Source organism: Aythya marila (genome assembly GCF_965140915.1).
Source record: "Aythya marila genome assembly, chromosome: 5".
Lineage (NCBI taxonomy): Eukaryota > Metazoa > Chordata > Aves > Anseriformes > Anatidae > Aythya > Aythya marila.
In genome coordinates, this window is record NC_139046.1 from 53552280 (window position 1) to 53579642 (window position 27363).

General features: G+C 49.2%; 2 protein-coding genes across 2 annotated transcripts; one reads left to right on the forward strand and one right to left on the reverse strand.

Moving 5' to 3' along the window:
• The first annotated feature begins 9571 nt into the window (after positions 1–9571).
• FTH1 (ferritin heavy chain 1) lies at positions 9572–13603 on the forward strand. Its single transcript, XM_082762197.1, has 4 exons — positions 9572–9831; positions 11369–11515; positions 12396–12521; positions 13258–13603. The coding sequence occupies exons 1-4, from the start codon at positions 9721–9723 to the stop codon at positions 13420–13422; spliced, it is 549 nt and encodes a 182-aa protein (XP_082618323.1). The 5' UTR covers positions 9572–9720; the 3' UTR covers positions 13423–13603.
• A 654-nt stretch (positions 13604–14257) lies between these two features.
• On the reverse strand, positions 14258–23168 carry LOC309878953 (bestrophin-1-like; the record flags this gene model as incomplete). Its single annotated transcript, XM_082762153.1, has 9 exons — positions 14258–16019; positions 16399–16550; positions 17147–17227; positions 17689–17841; positions 19582–19659; positions 20566–20720; positions 21509–21742; positions 21994–22088; positions 23017–23168. 9 exons carry the CDS (start codon positions 23166–23168, stop codon positions 14849–14851), a joined length of 2271 nt encoding a protein of 756 aa, XP_082618279.1. The 3' UTR covers positions 14258–14848.
• Between the last annotated feature and the right edge of the window lie 4195 nt (positions 23169–27363).

Consider the following 27363-nt stretch of genomic DNA (forward strand, 5'->3'; position numbering starts at 1 on the left):
AAGTGAGGTTCTGGGCAAATAAAGAAGGCTGAGAAATGGTGGAGATATTTTGCAGGGACTCACGCTCTGCCCTAATGCTGCTTGATGGCTCAACAGTAGGATCGGTAAATGTTACTTGTCTACTTTTTAGACCAGTCACAATTGCTAGCAAAGTATATACAGATGGTTCTGGCTCATTAGGTTTCTTAAATACAAAATTGTTTTTAACAGGGCAACGAGACAGCCTGTTCCTTGTCTGCGGGTCTGAATTGACTGATCAGTGAGGCGCATGATACTGGAGTGGGAGCTAAATTAGAACAAGGTTTGATGGCAAATCTGTCTGACCCTTCCTTTTGAAAACGAGGCGCTCGGGATAATGAGTGAGCAAAGGGCTGGTGTTCTGGGCAAGGACCTGGACTCACGACAGCAGTCTTCCCAAGGGAGCCTCTGCTATAGCAACGGTATTAGGGGCAGGGAAAGCAGTAGGAATTGCCTGTCAGTATTCACTGCTAATTAGGCTTCACCCTGGCCAGGGATGCAGACACTTATGAATTCCAGTAAAAGACTGGTGGCTTTTTTGTGTGGTCATGCTGAGCTAGTTCCTACAGCTGAGTTTACTGCCAGAGTTTCCTGGATTAAGTAACAATGCTGCAATTCTGGCTTATTTTCCTTCTCGATTGGAGAACTGCACGATGACCTAAGTAACATCCGCATGGTTTAGCATCTGAGCCGCTCCCGCCACCACCCTGTTTTTTTAGCTGATGTCAGCCTGTTGCTCAATCTATGCCTCCTGACTGGAGAAATGCTTTGTAAGAGAACTCATTGCAGTCACTTCTGTTTTGTGCCTGATTTAACATCTTCACAGCTTAATCTCCTGGAATCTTGGCTAAATCTTAGGGGTTCAATAGGCAAGGAGGAGCTGCCCAGGAAATCCACTCAGACCCACGGAAAGATATGTATTCTGTCATTATACAAGGGAAATAGCATTGGGAAGGGCTGTTTTGTGGCATGAATGGGGAAGCCAACTCTGGTCTCGGTGGAAGAATGTGCGCAGCACGTGAGTGTCTGCAATGGTCACCTCTAAAAAAGGTCCCTGTATGGCAGAAAGGAGATGTCATGTGGGAATTATCTTCAGTCCCCCTGTGTTGTTCCTGAAGTGGTCAGCCTTTGCTGTTCCAGCATGAGTCCCTGTCTGAGGAATGCCTGTCTGTGAGCTGACTGTGGAGCTTGCTAGCTCCATCCATCAGGCAATCCAACCCTAGAAACTGGCCTAAAAGGGTTCACTTTTCCTATTCTGTTTTCTACTCGATTAATGAGCTGAACTGACTCATAGGGGCCCTGATGAAGGTTGAAGCTAGTGTAGGGTAAGCGGAGTGGCAGGGGACAAAGAAAAGAGGCAAATAAGGTGCTGGGGCAGGTGAGTGATGTATGTGTGAGACATGCAGTCTCTCCTTACTGACAGCCTTACCTTGTGTGAGTACTCTCAGCCAATTGCTGTCCTGCAGGCTATGACCCTTCAGGATGCCTTTCAGAAGCAAACAAGTCCATCAAACAAAAGGCAAGGAGTCCAGCCTGTGCTAAATAAGTGAGGAATGGAGTCTGTTTTCTTGTCTGACTGGGAAGTTCCTGATTTGACTGGTTTCAATCTTGGTCATCACAGCTAGTTTAGACAACGGGGCAGTGTGGCTATGCATGACCGAGCAGACCTACTCATAGCAGAGTGACTAATGGACAGATTCGTTAGGTCAGGGGGAGCATTCCACCAACCTCCTTAAACCTGAAATGAAGCTGGAGAAGTCTGACATTTTTTGCTACCTCGTGAGACTGATAGCAAAGATTTTGGCTGGGGTCTCTTTCCAGCCTGCTGACCAAAACAACAGGACAACATAAGCCAAGGTTTGAGAATCTAGTGGTCTGCCTGGGTTTACTGATTCTTCCTAGTCTGTGGTTTTTTTTTTTTTTTTTTTTTCTTTTTTTTTTTTCCAGAGAAACTCTCAACACAGCAAGTGCTATAGCTTGGAATAGACAGATGTGATTGCTGAGGCGTTTATATACTCTGTTCTATAGCAACACATGCTCCTGTAGCTGCCTGTCCATGTAGATGATTGCAAGGGCAGGGTGGCCTGTTCTGAAAGCATTTTATCGGTTACTGAAATACTGGACCATGCCCACAGATACCATTTGCTGAATTTAAGAAGACAACTTATGCATGGTCCTCATATCCAGTCCTACGTATTGATACCATGTTGGGTCTCACTGCAATAGAGGCTGCTGATGTTTTTTTTTTGTTTCCCATTTTATTTCTCCCTCTACCCAGTTTCACTGATTTTTTATTTATTTAGTTTTTCCCCCACAAATGCTGTGCTGAACTGTTTGAAAAGGGTGAAGTCCTTGGCTCTCCTTTTGCCCAGTTTGTTCAGCAAATGGGGCAAAAGTGGTTATGACATAGGGAAAGCAGCAGCAGATCGTTTCCCCCCCCAGTTGCTGCTGGTGTTGTGTCCAGCTCATTCAGAGGCACCTCTGCAGGGACAAATGCACTTCAATACTGGCTGACTGCTCCACAGATAGCACATGCATGAACAGGTCCCCCTTCATCCTTTTGAACTGCTTTTAAATATTTTTATCCTGATGGTATCCAGCTGGGCATGGTTTAGGAGTAGATTACAGCCAGCGGGAAAAGTGTGCAAGTGGGTGTGCAGGTGGAGCCTGTGGAATTGTGGCTGCATCTCAGTTGCATAAGTGGTATCAGTTTTTCAGTGTCCCCTTACAGCAGCAGGGCAGGATCCATTTTTGCCCACAGACTCAGAAAATCTACTTTCCACTTTTCTACTTCTACCTCTACTTTCCACGTGCCCTTGCCAGACTTTGCCTCACTTCAGTAATGAAAAATCCTCCAATTCTTCTAAGCTAGTAAGACTCAACCTCTTCAATTCCTAAGAAAAAGCCATGAAATGAAGTCCTGGAGAGACCTGCTCAAGAACAGCAGTCCAGAAGTGTCCTCCCCTATCAGCATGCCCTGCCCGAGAGATCTTGATGTGGGCTGGTGCTTGTTTTTGAGGCAGAGCTGATGTTTTATCGGGCCGGTGCATGTTCTTTAAGCTGGTGTTTAATGGCCAGTTCGCTGTAAAAGCTTGTTTCTTCTCGTCATGCTTGAAAGCATTTGCCTGCCTGCCCCTTTTTGGGTGGCTACATATAAAGGCAAAGAGCACTTCAGGCTTAATGCTACATCATGTCTGTTCAAACTTGATGCTACGCAGACTGCCAAAATGGTATCTCAGGGATGAAATGTAATTACCAATATGAGCATGCATGGGTGGGTGGATAGCCTGGTTTTGGGGGCATAGCCATGGGATAGAGAAGCTTTTGGAGAGCTACATGGCTCCACCTCAGATCTGCTGCACTGATGTCTCACTTCCCCCACTGGTCTCCATGTCCCACTGACCACGTGCAGTGTCACAGCTTATTTCTGTATGAAAGCCCTATAACGCACTGTGTGTTGGGAGCATGTGGGATCCCAGTGTCGCCTGTGGGGCCAGACATTGTGCTGCAAGCATGCCAGTTCCAGCTGTGTGCCCAAAATACACTGTTAGGCATCCTCACAAAAACAACTGAGAGCCTCAGCTGGCAGGTATATGCTTAAAGTTTCTCTCTGTGATGGATTCCCAAATGAAATCTGATCTTTGATCATAAGGACGTGATCTGTGCATCGTACTCAGAATGAGAGCTGCCCCATCATTTGTGAAGACTTGAATACTTAAAAGTGTTTTGCAGGGGAATTCCTGATAGGAAGTTGATGATTTTTGGTCTATTGAGAAATTTTCCACTGTTTGTTGACTTTAGCAGGGTGGTTTTATTTACAAGACATTTTTTTCCCCCTAACATTTTACTCAAATCCTAAAAGTTATTAAGTAGAACAGTATTTAAAGACTTTGTAAATCTGAAAGGGAAGAAAAGTTGAGCACACTAGAAGAGGATAATGACAGCATAGCAAATGTTGTGGCTTGTGTTAACTGTAGAAGACTGTTGACGTTAAACTAATTCTGGATTTTGCAACCAGGCAAATCTCTCTATGCCCAGCTGGTGCTCGGGCTGTCATTGGAATAAAATCTAGAGCTTTTGACTCACAGGTAGCGGAGCCAGACTTCAAATTAGGTTAAGTGGGACCGGTACGTCAGTAAATTCACCAAATACTGCTTCTGGCTGTGCTGAACAGACAGAACTATTGTGTTATTAACATTGTTCTTCCTCATTCTCATGCCTCTAAGCACTTTTTTTTTTTAATTTTTTTTTTTATTTTAAATTTCATTTAAACAAACACATGCCAAAGAAGAAAAGATTAATTAAAAGGATATTCTGAACAAATTAGAGAACTGTAATCTCCTGGGGCATTTAGCTTAAACTGTCTATGTGCAGAAATGTTTCAGAGAGAGAAGAAAGCTGTAAGTACTTAGAAAATGTTTGTCTGTCCAAAATGTATGTTATGCTATTTGCCTACAAAATCCTGCAGTACAGACTGTTACAGATTTTGTCTTCGTGACATTTTTTTTTCTATAGCAGAACAGTTTGCTGTCTCCTAAGCAAATGTACTAGAGTAACTTCCAACACCCTTTGTTTTTCTGCTGTAGGACTCTGTTTCCAGGAATTAGCAGTACTGTGTAACCAGCTGTTTGCATACTGAATTGGAATTACTCAGTGAATCCCGGTGCCTAAAACCTGGGTTTCCCCAGAAAACTGGGCACCCGAAAGAAACGACTGAAGAATTTAAGCAGTGTTTTACCCAAGGAGCTACAGGAGGATTTTGCAATCAGTTGGAATTCCATTTATAGGATATCTTACAGCACAAGTGGAGCCCAGATGTTTTCGGTAAACGGCTTTCAAAACAGTTGAGATCAGTGTCAAATTTCCAGACATGTGATCCAGCTTGGAGTCAAGTTTGGGGTTGCTTTTGTGTTTACCTAAAGTCTGTGTGCTGAATTACACTGAAATTTGAGGGTGGAATAAAGTTCTCTATAACAAATATTTGACTGGACACACGGTTTATCTTATTTGCAGAACTTTGAGCTTTGAAAAAAAGGTTACTGTATTTTTCTTAGCATAATATTTGAGGTATATTCAGCTCCCTCTTGCTCACTGGATTTAGAAATGGCGTTGCATTTTAACTCAGATCTGTTATTATTCTAGCTATTAAACTAGCACAGCGAGAAAACATTTCAAAGCGAGATGGGAACCGTTTGTACAGATGATAAATGACACATGCATTCCTGAACAATCCGGCTTGCCCAACTGCAGTGAACTCTGCTCACGTGAAGGCAGCCCTCTTGTTGGAGGTCTAGCTGGATGCCTAAGTCATACGCTAAGTTTTTGCTGAGGCAGTCTATCAGCAAAAAAATCTGCCTTCCAGTTTTACAAGCTTAGAATTTACTTTTGCAAGTACTGTCTAGTCATTTTTCAGCCCACAGTAAGATCACTGCCATAATTTGGAAAATCATACAGAAAAATGGCACAGGTTGAGTCAGTATGAATGATTATAAAGGGTGTGGAAGGGACATGGAAACCCTCCCATTTTTAACACCGTATCCAAGCCTTACCCTATGCAAAGTCCTTGCCAACTTCAAATGCTACGTTGCCCTGTCTGTGCAAATTCGCTGTAACTGCCTGTCATGCCCTCTTCAAAACCTGCTCAGGGCTTCCAATCTAACAGCGATTTACCCTTGGCCTGGGGTCGGACTCCTCTTTCCTGAGACTGTGTGTACGTCACATGCAATGGGTGTCACACGTCACTGAGATACTTTGAGGTGTGTGAAAAGACAACCTTGGTGCTTTTTTTTCCTGCTACACCTTGAGCTGTGTCAACCAGTTCTCTGACTTAACCACCTTCTGCATATCTATGGAAAGAAGCTCATTTTATTTAGGCATTTAATTTTTATGAGCAAAAAGGCTCAAATTTTTGCAGACTTGAATCGATGTCTTAAGTTGTCATATAAGGAACCTAAGCGTTACTGTCCTTGATTTGGCTGAGCTTCAGATTTGTGCTCTACATAGCATGTTTACATCTCAGCTGTAAACAAATGAGAGATCTTGCTCCATTGTTTCAGATGGGATCTAGTCCAAGGGAAAACAGAGATTGTCTTCAACAATTTGAAGCTTGTGTAGGCAGACAATACATCGCCTCTTGCCTGTGGGCAGCATGAAGAATGCCTCTGGTTTAGATCAGCAAAGCAGCCAGGAGCTGACACAGATGCAAAGCAAGGCTGCGCATGCACTCAGCTAAGATGATGGATCAGTCCGCAGGCCACTGTGATGTTTGTGTGCAAAAGTGTACTGGAGGAAACAGTTTGGACTATGCCAGGTTCTTCCTGACTGCACTGAGATCTTTCATCTATTGGATTTGAATGAAAAATGCCAAGATCTCCCTACTGCTTTGGACAGTTGCATGAATAACGGTCGGGCATGCAATTAACTACTAGCTACTGGAAGCTATATGATAGAAAGTAGTCTGCAAAGCATTGTCAGACCCAAAATGTGAGCTTGCAGTTAGCAAACGTGCATGGCATTTGATGTGAAGTCCAGCCCGAGTATGATAATGCTTCTTGCAGGCTGCTTCCCAAGAATGCTCATTCTTGATGAAGAAAGGCACAAGATAAAAGAGGGCTTGACCCAAGCCACAGAAAAACAGTAGGAAATAGTCAAACTTAAACCACTGTGACAGTACTTTGAGAGAGTCAGTTGCACTGTCAACATAAAAATTGTAGTTATAGCTAAACCTAAACTCTTCTAAGACCAGAATGTTAGACAATCTTTGTATTTGTAACCAAGACACTATGATGAATGAGTGTACAACCCAATATTTACTATTCTGGACAAATAAATCTGCTGTCATCACTGTTAATGTGTATGTTTATGCAACTTGTTATCGATCTAGAAAGCAGAATGTAGCACTTTCCTAATCTTATTGACATTTAATCATCGGTGGCACAGAGTGTCCAAACTTCAGAGGAAATATTCCCATTATTAATAGACTATTTGCTCAGTTGTTTACAAACTGTGATGTTGTACAGCCTTTCATGGAACAATGTAATGAGGATTTATGCAGCTTTGGTCATGATGAGATTGGAAAAAAAATAAACAATTGTTTGCAATCTATAAACTACTGGGTAACTTTCTTCTCATAGTTCCAAGCATGCCTTTGTCAGTCACAGGCATAAAGGTGGAAGGAGAGCACAAAGAGCAGAGAACACGATGCGTAAAAAAAAATAAAATAATTTAGTAGTAGGTTCAAGGTTAATCTTTCTGGAATATTGAACAATACTCTGCAATTATGTGCAAATACTGAGGCCTGCCCGAGTGTAAAGCTATATAAGAGCATATATGCTTCAGGAGGACAACCACTAATGTTTGACAAACCTCTTCAGCTAAATGTGAGGTTTGTTTGTTTGAGGTATCCTCAAACTGTTGAAAATACTACAGTATGAAAATAGTAATGCAAATCTGCCCAGCAGTTACTAAATTACCACTGGTTTTTTTTTTTTTTTTTTTTTTTTTTTTTTTTTTTTTTTACATAAGCATTTGTGTGGGAGGGGAACATGAGGGTTTCAAATGTACCTGGCAGCCTGCAGAAGTGCTAAGTATGATCCACATTAATTTACAGATCTTAATTACTTCTGATGGTTAACTGACAGAAGCAAGAGAAAACTTTAAGCCAAAGGAAGACGTTGGCTGTCTGTTCCTTTAAAACACTCAGAACACTGCTAAAAGTGCTGTTGTGCTGATGCAGACCGACCTGAAAGCTGTCACACGTGGGAAATCAGACATTGCCTTCAGAACAAGGAAGTTCAAAGACCAAATGAAACTTTGTCAAAAGGACAAGTTAGAGGAAAAATTAACTTAAGCAGAGTTTGCAGGCTCAGTAATCCGTGTGCCAGCACTTGCAATATTTCTGACTAATTTCAACATTGTTTTCCTGAGCAAAAGCCAAGATTTTGGGAGCCTTATGTTAAGGAATGATCTCATAGGCCGTTTCTAAGCCTTCAAAGTTGTGCTCACAATCTGCTTGAAAAATCAGAAACCAGAAAGTAAAAGAAGCCAATGTTTATTGAAAATAAACGACCACACAAACTGAATGAATGTAGTAACAAAAGCAGCTGAAATAGCCCTCTCGATATCAGAAGGCTCAGTTTGTTCCGTTTGACCTTTGATTTCTCAATTACCTCTTTATTATTTGGCATTATGTTTGAAACACTTAGAGGCCCCTGTCCTAAATCTCACCATCAAGTAAATCGAACATCAGAGGGCAGGAAATGTTTGGTTTCTCGCTGTCTTTCTTGTTTGTGCTGCCTTTAGTCATCAGTGGGCAATTGTGCTAACACACGGGGAGTTTCTTTCCCAGGGTCACACACACACACCAGCAGCGTTTGCTGCATGTGCCTGTTCCTATCTTGGAGCAGCTCCAGGGAAAGCTGGTGCCCCTCAGCTGTGCTCCTTCTCCTTGGGTTGGCTCCCCAGATTAACCCAGGATTTTGGCCCTCACTTAATGGTTACTTGCATTTCTTCACTGCATTTCTGTGGCAGTATCTATCCGAAGTTGGGCCTGGTCCCCGAAAGGGGGAAGTCTGAAAACTTGCTGGGCCTCGTCACTGAGTCACCGATGTTTGCTGGTGCGGAAAGCCAGAGCTATAACTCGATGTTCCGCTCCAGGAGAGTACACGAAAGGGGGAAGAAAGTATCTACTATGGCACAGATTTCTTCCTCCTGACGCTGTCCTAAGCAGCTCAAGCCCTTCCTGACGAAGCTACAAAGCTCTACGCTGTTTTCTGGGGACAAACAAGTGCGTTTTTTTGTCAGGGTTACTGGGTGTAGGCACAAATGGCTGTGTTCCTGTGGGGGCAGAACGGCAGGGCCTGCTTCATCCATGGCAGGGCCTCCTTCAACCCATGGGCGTCCTTCATCCCCAGGACCTGCTTCATTCATCCTCAGGGCATCCTTTACCCCCGGGTCATCCTTTACCCCCAGGGCCTCCTTCCACTCTCTACAACTCCCTGAAGGGAAGGTGTGGGGAGCTGGGGTTGGCCTCTTCTTGCACATAGCTGGCAACAGGACTGGAGGGAATGGCCTCAGGTTGCTCCAAGGTGGGAATTAGGGCACATTTCTTCTCAAAGAGCAGGGTTAGGTATAGGGACGGGTTGCCCAGGGAGGTGGTGGTGTCACCCTCCTGGGGGTGTTCAAGGAGAGGCTGGATGTAGTGCTTGGAGACAGGGTTAGTGGGTGACAGTGGTGGTAGGGGACTGTTGGACATGATGATTTTTGGGGTCTTTTCCATAAGGAATTCTGCGATTCAGCCCCAAACCGACCCCACTGAGCCCAGCACTGGGGCGGGGGGGGGCAGCGAGGGGAGGGGGAGATGGAGGAGGAGGGGGCGTGGCCATGTCAGGGGGCGTGGCCACGGGTCACGCGCCGCGGGGGAGGTGCTGAGTCACGCTGGGCCAGCAGAAGCGCCGCCGGGCCCCGCCCCCTCGCCCCCCCCGTTTCCCGCCACGCCGGCGCGCATGCGCGCGGTGACGTCAGGAACACTATAAAAAGCGCGGCGTCGAGCAGCGCCGGCCCAGAGTGCGTCGGCGAGGCAGAGCGGAGCGGGTTCCTGCGTCAACAGTGCTTGGACGGAACCGGCCGCGCTCGGGCCCGCCGCCTCACCACCACCACCAGCCGCACGCCGACACCGCCGCCTCCATCTCCCATCCCAGCGCCATGGCTACGCCTCTCTCCCAGGTGCGCCAGAACTACCACCAGGACTGCGAGGCGGCCGTCAACCGCCAGATCAACCTGGAGCTCTACGCGTCCTACGTGTACCTCAGCATGGTGAGTGGGGGGGGGCTGCTGGGGGGTGTCCAGGCCCTGGTGGTGTTGTGGTTTGGCCTCCCTGAGCAGGCCAGCCTCGGGGGGAGGCGGGCCTTCCCGGCCTGGCCTCCTCCTCTTCCTCCTCCTCCCCGAGGGCTGTGCGAGGTCGAGCTGCAGGGAGGAATCCCTCCTCCCTCGGGGGAGGCTTTTCCCTGAAGGAAGGGGGCAGGGAGGGTGCCCGAGCCCCTCGCAGCCTGCTCGCTCCGCCCGGGGACGGGGATGGCCCCTTATTTATACTTATTTTCCGTAGGTGAGGTGCTTATCTCGGGTGGGTGCCGGTTGCATGCTAACTGCTCTTTGTTCGCTGCCCCGGGCGGCCTCGTTATCAGCGCGGCTCAGCAGCAGCCTCCGAGCGCCTCTGCCCTTGGGGCAGGGCTGGCTGGCTGGGATTGCCTAACGAGGTGATTGGCACCTCTCCCACGGGCGTTCTCCTCTCGCAGGCACGGTTCTTCGTAGTTCTCAAGTGAATTAGGAATCCAGGGGTTTCTTGGCCCTGTGCCTCTTGCGCTTGGCAAGAGACACCAATTTTAGCCATAGCTGAGTTCAGTAAGTCGCTATGGGCACGGCTCTGACCTCTGCAGCAATCCGGGTGACTTAGATCTGCAGGTAACTTGAGACTTTGTAGTGACACATAGTATGTTGGGGCATCTAAATGTACAGTTAAAGCTTCTTTCTGGGTTACTACGGAGGGTTGAACCTCAGCTGCAAGCCAAATGTAACTGTTGGCCATAGTAGTGACACACAAGCACCATTGTCTTGCCTGGAACCTCCAAACTGCTGGTTAAAGAGCAGAGAATTCCGTGCCACCTCATCTTAGAAATAACTGGTAGTTAATACAAAGCTTTCTATTGAATTCTGCTTAGGACCAGAGTCCAAATAAGCTGTGACTTCTAACAGCTGTTACACATTCAGTTTTTCAAGAGATGACTTTGCATTTTTTGTTGAACATGCACTTCAGTTGAACTTCTGTCTTTAAGTGATACAAAAGACTTTTCAGAAACAGAAAACGTATTTATTAATCTGTTCCCAAGTAAACATGATGAAACATGCATGAAAGCTTTACTGTAGAATTATCTTAAAGTTCTTTGCCCCCTGAACTAGTGTTACGAGTCAGAACCTTGACCTGTGACCACTGTAAACAAAGAACAGGGAAAACTCATCCTTGTTTACAGCGAAGCATTTAGAGTCTGTGTTTAAGGCAGCAGGAGAGCAAACACAGTGGGGCAGGGGTTTTTGTATGTTTAGAAGTGAACTGCAAATACCATTTATTTGTGTTAATGATTGGGATGCAGGTTAAAACATAATCCAGGCTGGGAAAACTGAACTTGTTATGAAGGGAAGAGCTCTGCCATAGTGCCTTGCTGGCTAGCCTTAGCTTGGACTCCAGCTGCCTTGAAGTAGGGCTGGTAGCAGACATGTCTGCAGTCACAGTATGTGCTTCGCTTTGTGTGCCTGCTGGAGTGAGGACTAGGCTTCTGAGCATGTGCATTCTTTTCAGTCCTACTACTTTGACCGGGATGATGTGGCTCTGAAAAACTTTGCCAAGTACTTCCTGCACCAGTCCCACGAGGAACGGGAACATGCTGAGAAGCTGATGAAACTGCAAAATCAGCGAGGCGGCCGCATCTTCTTGCAGGACATCAAGGTGAGGACTAGGGCTTTGGGTTGTCCTGTCTAATGCAGAACTAGACTCAGGGCCTGTCCTCAGGCTGGAAGGGAAGGAATTCCCCAGGGATGTCTCATAGAAGAGCAGCAGCTGCTTCTACACTTAAATAGACAGAAAAGGTGAAATAGTAACAAAACGTACAAAGCAAGTGATGCACAGTGCAGTTGCTCACTACTCACAGACTAATGCCCAGGTTGTCCCTGAGGAGTTGTTTTGTCTCTCCCTGGCTGACTCCCCCTGTTCTGTTGTTCAGTGTGATGCCACATGGTATGGGATATCCCCCTGGCCAGTTGGGATCAGCTGGTTCTGTCCTTTCCCAGCTCCTTGTGCACCCCCAGTCTCCCTGCTGGCAGGGCTGTGTGAGAAGCTGGAAAGTCCATGAGCTGATGTAAGCACTGCTCTGCAACAGTTAAACACCAGTATGTTATCAACACTGTTTTTGCTACATCCAAAGTGTGGCACCATATCAGCCACTCTGAGTAAAACCTTATCTCAGCTGAAACCAGGGCACCTGCTTACACAGGCAAGGGCTTAGGCTGTTAGATTACAAGGGTGGGAGAAGGAAGGAAACAGCTCTAAGCCTTACCCTGCAAGATTTCACTGAACATAATATCAGGAGGACCTTGGGAACAGGTGGCCCTGTTCTGTGACTTCCAACATGCATTGTTCTACTTACTGTGCACTGTGTCAAGCTTTTCAAGACATCAAAATGACTGAACTTGTTTGTGCTTAAAGAACTTTAAGACCCTTGCTGGAGAGCTGCATGATTGCTTTTCTAAGCAGAGTCTGAGACAGAAATGCTTCGCTCCCTATTGGTCTCTGGTTACTTAAAATATGGTCATGGGCTTTCCCCCCTTAGAAACCAGATCGTGATGACTGGGAGAACGGGCTGACTGCAATGGAGTGTGCCCTGCACCTGGAGAAGAACGTGAACCAGTCGCTGTTGGAGCTGCACAAATTGGCAACTGAAAAGAACGACCCACATGTAAGTGGGCACTGAAGCTGAGCCAGTAGCTGTACAGGGAGTGCTGGGTGGTGAATTGGGGGTACCTGCTGGTGAAAAAGGGATGGACAAGCTGTGCAGCCCTCCCAGAGGGAAGGGCACAGGTGTCAGCACCTGCTGTAGCCATTTGGTAGGGTATTGTGCTTATTTCTTCTTGTAGAGGACCAGTTATGTTGTGTAGGGTGGTTACAGCTGTGCTTACAGAGCAGTGGGTGTATGGCTGTGTTCAACCCCTTCTGATGCTGTTCTGCGGAACAGAAGGCATGTGGGCAATGCTTTGCAGAGAATTGTATTAAGCAGTTCCCTGCTGTAAATAAACCTATGTTTTCAGAGTACTTCTGAATATGACTGCAAGCTAAAGCTTTTCTAAAATGAGTAACATGCTGGACAAGACAGGTGTTAATAATTACCATGAAGGGCTATGCAAGTCTCTAAATGTGTTCAGGAACTTTCTTGTGGTCTAGAAGGGGATGTTTCCTGAGCATGATGATACTGTAATGCAGGTTCCTGGAGCAAGTGTGCCTGGATAGGCGTGCTTCACTCCAGTTTTGCCTCAGCAATGCAAGAACAAGATCAAAGGCTGCTTCTCAGATAGCTTCTGCAGCTTGAAAGTTGTCCGTGTGTATCATCTTTCACTGGGCAGAGTTAGAATGATTTCAGATCCTGTTTCAGCAGGATGAGCAATGTGCAGACCTAAGCCTTTTTTAATCTCTTTTAGCTGTGTGACTTCATTGAAACTCACTACCTGGATGAGCAGGTGAAGGCCATCAAGGAGCTGGGTGACCATGTCACCAACCTGCGGAAGATGGGGGCACCCAAGTATGGCATGGCAGAGTACCTCTTTGACAAGCACACCCTCGGGCACAGTGACAATGAGAGCTGAAGTCTTGCCACGAACACCACCCTGTGGGTTTCAGGAAGATTCCTACTTTACTGTCCAGCAGTGCATGCATCTTCAGCTATCTAGATAAACAGTTCTCTTACTCTGTACCAAATATCAGCCTTCTTTTCTCTTGTGTTTTGTGTATCGCCTTCCATCCAATAAAGTGACTTGGTTCAAAGTGGTTCTTTTCTGTCCTTCTTGGAAGGAAAGGGTTGTGCTCCCTAGTCTCCACTGGGAGAGTTTTTATCCTAAGCTGGGCATGAAGAAATGCATAAGGGGGATCAGGTTGCACTTACTCTTCCTTAACACTTTTATAAATGATTTTATTTTCTACCCATTAGTATCCACTGCAGGAATTGCTCAGGAACTAAAGCTCTTCTAAAATGCTTTTGCCACTACAACTTGTGCTGTAATGCAAGGAAAGGGAGGTTTTAGTATCTCTGGGCTTCCTGAGTTGCTGAAGGGTGGGATTAATGCCTCACGGAGCATCATGCCTGCCTGACAGTGGACTGCACTTGTCCATGAAGAAATCTTTCTGTGAGTACAGAGCTTTGTGCTCTAAACCAGACCGAAACAGTCAAGCAGGAACTACCTCAAAAGACAATGTTGGGAATTTGTTGGGGGTGGTGGTGACAGCTGCTGAGGCCAAACAACCCTCCAAAAGGCAGAGGGGGGAGTATGTGAGGTGGACTGAATTTGTTCTGTTCCCTGTGGTGCGGCGAGATCTGCAGCTGTTCCTGAAGCTGTGAAAAGAGGAACACCTCAGTGCTTTGCTTTTGAATTTCTATTATTGCACAGAAATTGAAATGAGAAAACAAGTGGTCCTGGACTTCAGCCTTGCTTTTTTATTATTGCTTTCAGGGAGGATTCCCACTGCTTTCCCAGTACTGGGGAGTACCAGCTAGGTAAGGCTTTGAGGCACCGTGGGTCTGTACCACGAATGCTGTAGCTCAGTCCCTTTCTTTCCCTGGAGTATCCATCAGCAGTGCAAGTCCTGCATGAGACCTGTAGTGGGCTTTGTGGCAAATGATGTAAACTTAAGGTTCTAATTCTTGCTGAGAGGAGGCGTTACTGGCTGTATTCCTCTTCTGCTTTGGGCTATGCTTGAATTCCAGGGTTGTCAGGGTGCTGTCAGCTCAGCTATGGTTCTGCAGTTTAGGTGTCTGTAATGCCTAACACCAGAAGTCTCTTGTTTTGCTGAAGTGTAGGGTTTTTTCCTCACTTTTTTCTTGTTGCAACACTGAGATCATGTGCCTGCTGTGGTACCTGAGGGCTGTAGTGGGGAGTCACCTGGGCTGGGCTCTCGGTGGATGCTCCAGCAGCTTGGGGTTAGGCTGCACTGCTCTTCTCTTGGGCCAGGTGTGAAGATACTGCAATATCACTCGGATGGCAGGTATTTTAACAGACCTGTGTTTTTTGGGCTCCTCTAGCTGTACTGATCCAGCAGATCATCGCATGTGCTTTCACTAGTCTCCATGATCACCTCCATCAGCCCCACGTAGTCACCGTCACCTAGGGAGATGCCAGAATCATTTGGGGACGGGCTCTCCACTCGTCTCGTCTCTCTTGTTGGGGGATTATTAGTGCTTCTGCTTCCTGAATCTCTTGTCCCGGAAACCTCTGACGGATACGGGTCTGGCGCACTGCTTGTGTCTTCTGAACTCAGGCTGTCGGGGACCACGTTCCCCATGGGGGATCTCTCCAGCACTGGAGATGTTACAGGAGTGAAGGAGAAGCAGGGAGGGGGGCTGCTGGTGGGCGCTTTGGTGCCAGGGGGATGCAGGGTGCTCAGCTGCTCAGGACCAGGGGCGGCTGTTGTGTTCTCCAGAGTCAGCCAGGGTGGCTGGGAGCCTTTCGAGCTCTTCAGGCTTTTGAAGTTGCCCTGCTTGTCGTGGTTGGGGGACTCTGCCAGGAGGGGGAATTTAGGGCTGTCCGATGCTGCAGACAGAGCTTCTGGACTCCCCGTGGTGGCAGCTTCTCTGCCCCTACAGTTAGAGTTGTTTTTTTCTTCCACCATTGCAACCAGCGTGTCAGGACCTTTGTTCCTTTCCGTCGGCCAAATAAAGGTTTCCTTGGTACCCGAGCCGAGGGAGCTCTGGCTTTTGTACATATCGCTCGTCCGGGAAGGCGAGGAGTTGGCGATGACGTCCCTGAGGGAATTGGAGCAGGCAGCGATGCTGGAGAGCGCGGGGGGCTTCTTGCGGCCCTGGCGCCGGGAAGGGAAGATCATGGGGATGGAGCTGATCGGCGTCTGCGGCGCGCTGTAGAAGCCAGGTCTCTCGTAAAATGGGGTTGACATGAAGGCATCAAACTCCCTCAGTTTTCCATCGTCGCCGTCCCACTGCTCCTGAGGGTTGGTGTCCCCCCTCGGGGAGGGGACGGCCTTGCCCGTGTCTTGGTAGGCGTAGTGGGAGAAGGGGGAGGTGGGCTCCCCTCGCCGGCGCAGCAGGTTCATCCGGGAGGAGGACCTGGAGAAGCTGGGTGACTGCACGCCGAGGAGACGGCCCAGGTGGCCCAGCAGTGGCGTGGAGTGGTTCGCCTCCTCGTTCTCTTTGATTTGCTCCAGGGGCTGGAACTCCATCTCTTCTTTCTGCATGCTGGGGAAAGGCAGGACGGGCTGTAACGCGGCCACCACACGGTGGTTTTGGTGGGGAGGCTGGCAGCACGGGAATGTTGCTGCCTGTGGCAAGCCTCTCCTCCTGTGTTAATTATGTGTTTATTAATTATTATTAATTATGTGTTAGTCCCCCAAAATACAGGTGCTCATAGCACAGGAGGGCAGCAAGAGGTCAGAAGCATCCTTTGCCAAGAAAGATATGGGCTGCATCTTTGGATCAGCCTGAAATACATTGGAGCAGGATTTCACAGACCGTGAAAGATGTTATTGCTCTCTTACTCCTTAAGCACAACATCCTGCACAACACCTGAACTGAGGTGCAAATGTGGCCTGCTCTGGTGCCCTGTAGTTGCACCCACCTGATATCAAAAGTAGAGCCAAGGAATGAGGGGCGCTTGTACTCTGCGGTGGCTGCAGTGTAAGGTGGCTGGGGGTCGGGCTCGTTCCAGTATAGGTCCTTCTCCAGGATGGGCAAATCCTGATGCATCTCGTCCACTGCCATCAGGGACACCTGTGGGGACAGCAGCAGTGTCAGGGAGTGGTGCTGCAGGTGCCTATTGTCAGAGGACAAATAACACAGGGGGAAGCAATGTAGCCCAGGGGTGAGATGAGTGGCTAGTTTTGCCTTGTTTTTTGTTATTTTTCACATGGAGAGATTTGGGTAATTAAAAGGAAAGTGATGCTGAAGGAAACGTGAAAGCAATATGCTCACTAGAACAATGAAGCTTACTGTAGAACTGAAGGTGGAGAGTTACTGCTTGGAAGAAACCGGAGGAGGTACAGACATAGGGTGGGAAAAGCTAGGAAGAGGCAGGAATGGTTTGTCATTGAAAGGCAGTGAGGGTCTGAAACAAGTCTGGATCTGTCGTGTGTGCCAAAATATGGGCTGAGGGGGCCGGGTGGAACTGCTGCTGGTCTCTGGGTACAAATATGTGCCAAAAGCCCTGTGTTGCTTGGTGTGTACCTTATGCTCTCCTGCTTTTCTAGCCATCTCTCTTTGGAGATCCCGAGCCCCTTCCTAATATGCAGCCACCGAAGCCTGCAGGCAGAAGTGCTGCAGATCATGACTGTGCTGCTGGGGCCAGGAGGCTCCTGCCTTCACCGTACCTGCAGGTTCCTGTCGATGAGCCAGTTGGTCTCAAAGTCATCATCATCCTCCCCAAAAGGGTTGATGAGCTGTTCGGCCACCTGCACGTGGAGAGCACACAGCAAGGATCAAGGTTGTGCCCACCCTTTTCCCTGCAGTAGGAAAGCCTATGGGGCTGAATCCCTACACTCAAGGGTGATGTGCCCTGGATTTGGAGCAATGCTGTTTCTCCCAAAAAGAGGTGGGTTAAAACCAGAACCTTTCCAGTTATTAAGAGGCATTGGTGCACACAGGAACTGCCCTGTGCTTGCTGCAGACCACGTACAACACTCTGCAGGTAAACTGCAGCCCTCTGCCTCTCTTTTTCCCCCAAACTTAGCAGAGGTGGCGTTGTTCTTCAGGATGAGGTGCTCAGAAACTGAAGATCTTGGCAGTGCCCTCAGTCCCTGTTGGGTCCCAGCACCTGGCACGTTGCCCACAGCTCAGCCCATGGTGGCACAAACCAGGGAAAAACCCATGCGTGGGTCAGGTTTTAGCTCCAGGCATATTTTCTTGGACTTACCTTTAACCAGCCAGCGTAGAAGAAGAACTGCAGAAACGTAAAGACTGGCACAAAGAGATCTAGCTCATGGCCAGGATATGCTTTTTCCGGATCCAGGAACTGCCGCCCGATCAGACAGGCCAGGAAGAAGCTGTAAACAGCCACGGTCACCACCTGGGAAAGGTGCCAAGGGACACAGCAGAGGAGCTTGAGTTCCCAGCTTGCTTTCTCAGCAGCCCTCTCCTACTTCCACCCCAAACAGGAGCAAGCTGCTGTAGATGTGCTGGCTCAGTAGCCTTTTGAAAGCCAGGTATTCAGTTACTGTGTGCTTCTCCCTCTGCTTTTTATTTTATTTTATTTTTTTTTCCCAGGAAGATGCATTTCTGCTGCAGAAAGCTTTAATTATGCCCTTTGCCCTTCATCTGTTTTGTACGTTGCATGGAACGGAAAATCCACGCTGCCCCTGGAATCCCATACATGTAGGCAACACAGAGAGAAGGTGGTACTTGACATCCTGGGTGGAAGGAGCTTAAAGAGCTGACACATGGCTGCATGGTTGGTCTGCTGATAATTTAAGGTGTGTTCCCCTCTCCTGGTTTTTCTCTTGAGCCCCTCATGGCTTGGTCCATGCTGGCAGGCCTCTGTTAAATTTGTGAGGGGAACTCTGAGCATTGCTGCCAGCTCTGGACTGACTCCTTTTTGGTCCTAATGGTGGATATTTTTACATTTGCCTGTTTGCTTGCCCAGCTTTCCAGGCTACAATGAGTAATCATGGGACTGGAAAGTTCCCCTTTGCAAATTACTAGCAGCTGAGGCTCAATGCCATCCAGCAATCAGGGTGGGGTCAAAACAAACACCCAGCACCACAAGATTTAAGCTGGCCCTGCAGTGAGCAGCGTGGGGCTGTTTTGTGGTGGGTAGGTTACCTGTAATGATGGATTTTACAGGCTGGATGTGCACCTGTAGAGAAACAGATTGTGCACTGCAGAGAGGACAAAGATCCTGCCCAGACTAACTGGCAAACCCTGCTCACAACTTCAAAACCTGAATGCTGCTGCTGGAGGAGCTGCCGGTTTGGGCCCAGGTTTTTCTATAGCCTGATGTGGCTCTGTCACTTCTTCCTGATCATCTCAGTAGCTGAGACTCTCCTTGCTGCAATTGGGGTAAGGCTTTGGTGGAGCTGAGCTCTTCTTCCTATGGGCTTCCTGGTGGGGGGCTGCAGCACTGTGCCGGGGCCACAACAGCAAAGTATTCTGCCTCAAAAGTAAATTTGGGAAGCTGATGCAACATGTTATGGTGTTACTTTTGCTCCTAGTTTGCAGGGCATTGGGTCTGTGCAGGAATGTGGTTTCCTGATGTGTTCCTCGTTAACCTTCAGCACTGTGTGAATGGAAGCTCCCTTTTCATGGTGGGGTGCATTAGTGTTACCTGTTATGTACGAAATAAAGGAGCAAGTTGGTGCTAAAGCTTCTGTCTAGAGTTGTGTCAAGGGAACTCAAGCAGCTGAGCACATGCACAAAGCTCTCTTTCATGCACATGGCATGAGTGCATCACAGCTGCCCTGTGTGCTGGAGCAGGCTTGCTGGCAGGCAGCTCTCAGCTCTGCAGTGCTGGATCCGCACATATCTGGGTTTGCTGTGCACCCACATGGAGCACAGCGGGGTAGATAATTACCCTGGGTGTATGTGTGTTTCTGTAGAGGTGGCTGTGCCTGAATTACAGAAATGAGGCTGGGCTGAGTGTGTGCTGTTGGGTTTTGCATGCAGGAGAGCTAGCACAGGCTACGTGTGTGGGTATGGGCGAGGGGTACAGGCAAACAGAGCACCAGCATGGTCCTTGTGTAGGATGGGTATGGGTGGGTGCCAGTGGGGGTTCCCTTGTGGCATGCACAGCTGTGGGGGGATCTCCTCTCACCTGAGTGTAGACCAGGGGGATGCTGATCCAGTCGTAGCCGTAGAGCCGCCCGCACTGGCTGCGCAGGGTGTTGAGTTCCTGCAGTGGGGAAAGGGAATGTGCTGTTGGTACTGACTTTGTGTGTCCTTTCCTGGCCTTCTCCAGCCCAGCCCCTCGTGCTCACACCTCCCCTGCTAGGTGGGATTTGGCTGGGACTCCTGCTCCACTGGTGTCCTGCCTGTCACCAGAAGCCCTGGAGGGCAAGCTGCCTGGATGTCCCTGTCAGAGACCAGGGTCCCTTCCTAGCTCACTTCACAGCAGAGTTTCTCTCGTCAAAAAGCGAGCAGCTCAGCAGGTTAGGCAAATAATATCTTAGAAGTATCTACCTCTCTCTTCTGATTATACAGTGACTTTAGGTAAATATAGCCCAGAGGGATGAATCTTGCTCCAGACAGCAGAGGCAATGCAGTTCTCTGCACATGAATACCAGGGAGGATGAGCTGCTCTGGAGCTTCTTTTAATCTGTAGCTGTGCAGGATCACTGCCATGTTCTGCCTGTGGAGCACAGCCTGCTTCCCAGGACACAAGGGTTGTCGATAGTGAAGTTCTCCACAGGAACCGTGGTTGTTAAAGGTGCTTTTGACTTCTGATGGTCTCTTCCAGATCTGTGTTCTGCTTCCTAGTGCCATTGCTACACATAGATGTGAGCCACGTGGCTTGTCCCCATCCCAATTTTGAGAAAGGTGTCGTGTTCCTCTTGCCTCTTGTGTGTGCTATTGCTAACCTGTCACCAGGTCATGAAAAGCTCTGTGCTGTCACAAGCTGGAGAGCAGAAATGATGGTATTTCCTATCAAAATTAATGCAATATCCCTAGGGACAGGCCTGGATCACTGTCTGCACATCCTACTTCAGTATTCCTTGCCTGACCTCTGAAAATCCCTGTAGTTCCTCCCAGAGGACAGGGTAGGGATCTCAGGCAGTTGCCTGCTGGCTCTGTCACTCACGTTCAGGATGCCCTGGAGCAGCACGCTGTCACGGATCCTCCCCTCATTCCTTGCCTTCACTGCGAGGTTGGAGAACCACACGCAAGGGATCCAAAATTTGTTGTGGGGGGAATTCAAACTCTCGAACTTCTTGTGCTCTTCTGGGGTCATGAGACCTGGGTGGACAAGAGTAGATGGGAGAGGAATGTCCGTAGAAAGCAGAAAGGAGTTGATCTGGTAGGAAATAAAAACATCTAAATCTCTGGGAGTCACCTTAGCTCTCCTTATAATCCCAGGAAGGACTTGGGCATTAACTTTTTGGGGGGACATAAAAGGACAAGAAGTCTTGTTAAAACGTTGGTCTACAGAGGGGTAAGAAGCGGGATTTATTTCATAGAATCATAGAAAATCCCGAGTTGATGATCCCTGTGGGTCCCTTCTGAGTCCAGCTCCTGGCTCTGCACAGGACCACCCAAAAATCAGACCATATGTCTGAGAGCATCCCCCAAGTTAAAACCTGGCAGGGGTCTGCTCAGGATCTGCTGTAAGCCTGTGCACAGGGTCATTTACTGCAGAGCAGCTGCTAGGAAAGTCGCTGCAGCACAGTTACAGCAATCTGATCAGCCAGGGATGCCCTGCGACCTGCAGCATATCTGCATTCACACACCTGCTAGTTCCACTCCTCACATAAAAAAATGTGAGCAGGGATGCTTCAAGTTTCAAATAGGCATTGCAGCCACAAGTAGGAACAAGCATGGTGTGAAATAGGGAAACAGTTATTCCAGAGGGGCAGGCCTTGTGCACAAGCAGATGCTGAGGACTCACACCAGAGCACATTGCAGCGCTTTCCCTGCTCCAACATAGAGGTCAAGGGGCCATTTATAGAGCTCCTGGCCCCAAGCCCAGCAGCAAGGTGCTGCCTGCCTGGGGCTGGAGCTGTGTAGGAAGCAGTGCCAGCACTGACCTGCCCTCACGACGTGCTCCATGCTGGGGAAGCGCTTGTAGACGGCGGTGCTGACGGAGCGCAGGATGAGCACGCTGCACAGGTTGCTGTAGCGCATCAGCGTGCGGCGCAGGAGCCGCCCGTACTCGTCCTCCCCGTCCACGTTGCAGGAGACCAGGTTCATGATGCGGTCGGGCCAGGGGATGCTCTCGTACTGAGCCCACCAGCGGGACACCACCAGGGCCACGTAGAAACCTAGAGGGGAGCCGACCACGTTAGCCACCCTAAAGGAGCAGGAGGTGTGCGTGCTCTTGTGTGGCTGCTCGCATGGGTATGAGTGAAGGCACGCCTGGCAAGGCATGAAATGATGCTTTCTGCCTGTTACAAAGGCAGGGTGAGGGAACTAACTGCTCGGTGAATCCTGCCTACCCGCAGAGCTATGACAAAGCAGGGAGATAAATGCTGCCCCGTTCCCTCCCTGCATGCTCAGAGTCAGGGCTCCTTACCCAGCACGAAGGACACAGGGATTAGCTCGGCATAGCTGTTGCAGTAGAGCGCCAGCTTCTCAAACATCAGCCTTTGGCTTTCACTGAGGATCAGCCTAGAAGGGAGAAAAAGAGTCATCAGCCTCACATGAGAGACCCAGGCCTGTTGGGGTAGGAATATGGCAGGGGAAGGCGAGGATGTGCAGCCACAACACGGTCGCTCTGTGAGCCTGAAGATGATGTGGGTGAGCAGCCCAGGACATCAGCCCGCCTGCCCCAGGAAGGGTCCACCCAAAACACCCTGCTGGCACGTCCAAAAGAGCCAGAAGTGGCCATGGACAGAAATTGTGCAGTAAGTGGTGCAGTCTGATCTATGTTTTTAATCCAGCAGAGTGCTAGCAGGTATCAGGGGGCTGCCACAGTGCTTGGATGTGCACGACAATTCATTTAACATCTTGCAAGACATCATCCCCAGCTCTGCTCCTGCCAGCAGCGGTTGTTTTGACATGGGTTCCTGCCTCTTCCTCAGAGCTGCTTTCCTCCCTCCGTGCTGTATCTGTGCACGTTGACCCAGCTAGGGGAGGTCTCTGGCTTTCCTTGCTAAAACCAGACCAGCCACAGAGTACGGTTGCCTTATCACAGGTCTGCAGCCCCAGGGCTGGTGTCTGCTCTCAGGAGCGTAGCCCCAGTGTTGCTAGCTGTGTACATGAGGGGAGTTCTCTCCTAACGCTTCCTGCTATTACTGGTGCTTCCAGTGCTGGTTCAGCCTTGGTGTCTACATACCATTCTTCTCAGGTAGTCACCAAATGCAAATCTTCATCCCCAGAAAGAGGAACTGTTCCTCTCCAGCCCAGAAAAAGGAAATCTGTCAGCTGCTAAGCCGTACTGGTGCAGTGAGGAAGGAACTTTCCTTTCCTCCTCTGAACAGAGGCTGGCAGGTGTCTGGCCAGTTCCCTTTTACCAGGACCTCTGTCCCAGTCCTGTGCTGCTCTGGGACAGGCTGAGAGCGAGGGGTTGTGTCAGTGTTGCTGCAAGGGTGCCCACCTGTAGACAAGACTGATGGCGAAGTAGAGGGAGATGAAAATCAGGAACTCGGAGTAGAGGAGCTTGTAGATACTGCCTTTCCACTGGAGCAGGAGCTGGGAGAAGGTGCCTAGGCGGGCATCGGCCACACGGTTGGTGTATGTCACTGTCATCACAGATCCTGGCAGAGACACAAAATGGGCAGATGCTGAAGCTGCCAGCAAGCCTGAAACAGGGGCAGGAGGCAGAGAAACATCAAGTGTCCCAGCAGGCAAATGAGATTGAAGGAAGAATGAGAGAGAGACCAAAAGACAGGTCAGATGAATGCATTAAGGTAGGAAACCATGAAGAAGTTTATGAGGAGATTTCTTGGTGCTGATCCAGACGAAGGTACCTCTGGAGATTTCACAGGTTTTTTAGCATTCGTCTGACAAATCTTGCTGTCTTTAAATTTGGGCTGGGGGGCATATCTGGCCTGTGCTGGTCCCAATCCTGCAGGCAGAAGAGCTTTCCCTGTTAGAGACTCGAGGGATGGGGTTTGGAGTTTGGCCAGGCTCGCAGAGCTCAAATTCCAGCAACTTTACCTCCCCATTCCTTCAACCATACATTGCACAATAAATCATGCTGAAAGAAAGAAGGCATTCAGGCTCATGAAATGCTTCCCAATCATGCAGCATCCCCGCTACACTTCTTGTCTAGCCCTAATAGATAATTACTAATCATCAATTAATTATCAGACTCATGTAAACCTGAAGCTGTAAAAACACAAGCCAGTGTAATCCATGCCAGGCAAGCATAGATTGTTTCACAAATAATTATCCAATGTGAAAAGTGTTGGAATTTCTAAGCCAAAACACATCGCCAGGTGTTATATAGATGTTGCAGTGACACTGATGTTAATATCGAGGTCTTGGGCTCTTGCCTCAATGACGGAGACAAAGAAGTGCTTCCAGGGATGATTCAGACCTTAATTTTCTGCAGAGGTGAGTTTGTGTCCATCTTCCTTATCTAAGCACCTCAGTGAAAGACCTACAGTTAGGTGGAGAAAACTCAGCTCCCAGTGAGCTGGCGCTGCGAAGAGAAACTGCAGAATCTGTTGGCTGGTTCAACAAACAGCAGGCTTTGTTCTGAATTTGGCTTCTTGGTGCTGCATCCCCTTTGTGTTTCCCTGTCCCAACTCTGCCTGAGTCCCCTTACAGATGATACTGGAGGGACAGAGCTGGCACCTGCCCTGTTGAGAGCTGCACAGATGCACCTTCAACTAGAGACTCGTGTGCGTTTGTGCCCTTTCCATGTGTTTTCTTGGCCAGTGCACAGGACTGAGAAGAGTGGTTTTTAAGCGCCCTAGACCCTATATACTCACGGGCTACACGGATGAGAAATGCATGGGAGCACCCATAAATTTGCAGGGGGCCGCTTGCAGGAAGCAGGCTGCTGGCTCTGTGCTTTGGGGCTTGGAAGCACTGAGGGAGACTCCTCGTTGCGTAACTCAGACACGGAGCCGCTTTTTACCAAACATGGGAAACTTCAGCTCGTGTCCGTGTAAATAATGGACAGCACCTCTGTGCAGTCCTGCTCGGGCGCGGGATATGGGGCTTTTCCTAGTGATTTTGCCCTCAGCTCTGCGTGGTTAAGGCAGCTCCCTGCCTGCCGGCTGGTCTATGTGGGATGTCCCCAGTTGTCACTTGGCAGCTGGCATGCTCATGGCACTGATTGGGGTTGAGATTTGTGGCATGAGACAGCTTGCCGCAGCACCGGCGGTGGCAAAGCGGTCAGTTTGGGGACGAGGAGCTGTCCCTGTGCAGATCCCACACAACCCAATGCCACCCATAGGGTCATGGGGAGAGCGTGGCACTGCCACCCCTGTGCCTGCTCCCACATCACCCTGGCTGATCCGTCCGATCTAGGGGTTGCACCTTGGGATCAGCTGACTCTAATTAGACAACAGGAGTCCATAATGATCAAGACCTCACAATAGCAAGCCAGATTTGTCTGTGTTAGCACCGTGTAACACTGGAAACCAACCCAAACACCGCCTGCAGATGCGGAGAACAGACACAGAGGACAGATAGAGTGAGAGCAGCGATGAGGTCACAGGACAGACAGATCGATCAGCTAATCTTTGAAGGAATCTACCTGCTCCTGTGAGGACTAGATACTCACAGTCATGGGCTCCTGGGCTGCACCGGAGATGGTGAAGGTTTGGTCCTGCACGTGTCCTTGCTGGGTCCTTTGTGGCCAGCGCCACAACCCGCCTCCTCTCGGCTCGTGGGGGGATTGAACCTGGCAGACACGGTGTGCTAAGGAGCCTGAAACCCACTTGGGAGCTGCAGCCGGTCACTTGATGCCATAATCCTTCCTCATTACAAAAGAGACTCTGTTGTCTTTTGCCCCGTTCCCTTCTAATCTTCTGAGTAAGCTCTGGGTGTTTATAGAGGCGGCCGGAGGAGGGGAGGCAGGGCTGGCTGCTCCACAGCTGCTGCTAATTCCTGGCACAGCCATAGTGGCTGCCAGAGGAGAGGCATTTTCCTCTAATTCTTTCCTGTTTGGTACCTTTCTCTGTGTCACGATCTTACAGGAGCCCCAGGAGATTAAGTAGGGCTGGAATTTTCCACAAGTGCTATGAGTGTGTCCCCCTTCAGAGCCTGTGCAGGTCTCTTCCCTGGGTGTTAGCTCCCTAGGTTTGGGAAACACCTGGCCCAGAGCTGCCTGGCTCTCAGCAGAGGTTTCTCTGCCATCACTCTGCCTTCTTGCTGTCTCTTCCAGCTTTGGTTTGGATGCTGGGGACTTCCACCCTGCCACTGGCTCCCTGGGACTCTTTCCATGCGTTCACTTTCTTTTCTATTTGCTTTTCCGGCAGTGCTCCTGGGCTGTCAGCCTCCTGTTTTGCATGCCAGTCTGGCAATGCCTCACCTCTGTCTCTGCAGGGCTGGCAGTCGCAGGACTGCTCTCAGGCCTTTGTTCCCTTCTCTGCTCTCATGTGAGTTCTGCTGGCTGTTCCTGCAGCCACAGCCCTCTAACCTAGGACTAACCCCCAGAGACCATCATCAGTGTTGAAGGCAGAGGTGAATAAGGCATTAAATGTCTCATTTTATCTATGTCTCTGTCTGTGAGGTGGCCAGCCTCATCAAGGGATGGATAAACGTTGTCTCTTTTTGCTGTTAAGATACTTAAAGCCTTTTTTATTGTCCCTCACAGCCCTGGCCAGCTTCAACTCTAATTGAGCTTTGGCCCCACGAATTTTCCCCCTACGATGGGGAACAGCATCCTGCATCACCCAGCCTTGCTTGCAGTGGCCGTACACTTTCCTTTTCTGCCTAAGCTCCAGAAAATCTCTGCTCAGCCAAGTTGTCCTCCTGCCCCACCTGCTTAACTTCAACACTTTAGCATTGCCTGCTCCTATTCTCCTAAAAGAAGGCCCTTAAAAAGTGACCAGCACTGATGGTCCCCAATACCTCCAAAAGCAGATCCCCAGGGGAGCTTACTAATTAATTTCCAGCAGCCTGAGGTCTGCTCTCCTATTTCTCTTCTCACTCCTTTGGGATTTTGTCTCTCTTCTCCAAGGTAATAGCATCTGCTCCCTAGACACCAACATTCCCTGTCAGTTTTTGCCAACCCCTTACAACATTCAGTGTCCTGGAGACAAACAGCTGCTTTGAGCCTTAAGCCAAGCCATGGCTCTGTCTCACCAGCTAGACCTAACATCATCATAAATGTGCTCTGGCCCTCCTGACTTCCATCATTTAGCCCTCTGTAGGCCATTATAGAGCACAGGTCTGTCACCCCACCTGCAGGAGGTTTGGCTCACAGGGGGAGTGGGGCTGAGAGGGAAGGTGCTGAGCTGGCCTGCCTGGGGGAGCTCTGAAGGCTACGGTGGATCCCAAAGGGAAACATGCTGCCTTAATGTACTGGGCAAGTTGCTTTTAACTTCTAATACTCTCTTTCGTGGCATTTCACTGCTCCCTAGCTTTGACAATGCTCTGTCTAAGCTTCCGAAAGCCCAGTCCTTGGGTCTAGATGGGTCTGGATGCTGTTGAGATACGGAAGGGCCGTGTGCTTTCCTTTCCCCAGGGCTGACAGCTCTGCAAGGCAGGAGCTGGAGTCCGCTGTGCGCAATGTGCTGCGTGACCGTGGAAAACCAGCTCTCCAACACCTGGGCAGCCCCTGGTATGTGGTCAGCCCCTGTGGGTCTTACCCTGCTTCCTCTGTGCTGAGCTGACAGCATAAACTGTGATAGCCCTGCGGGCTTAGCAGTGAGCAGTGCAGCTGGAGGCCCAGTCTCCCTCCTGATGCTCTGCGTGATTGCCAAAACACGTTTGTCACTTCTCCTTCCTGCAAGAAAGCTGCAAAGGCTTCAGTGAAGTTAAA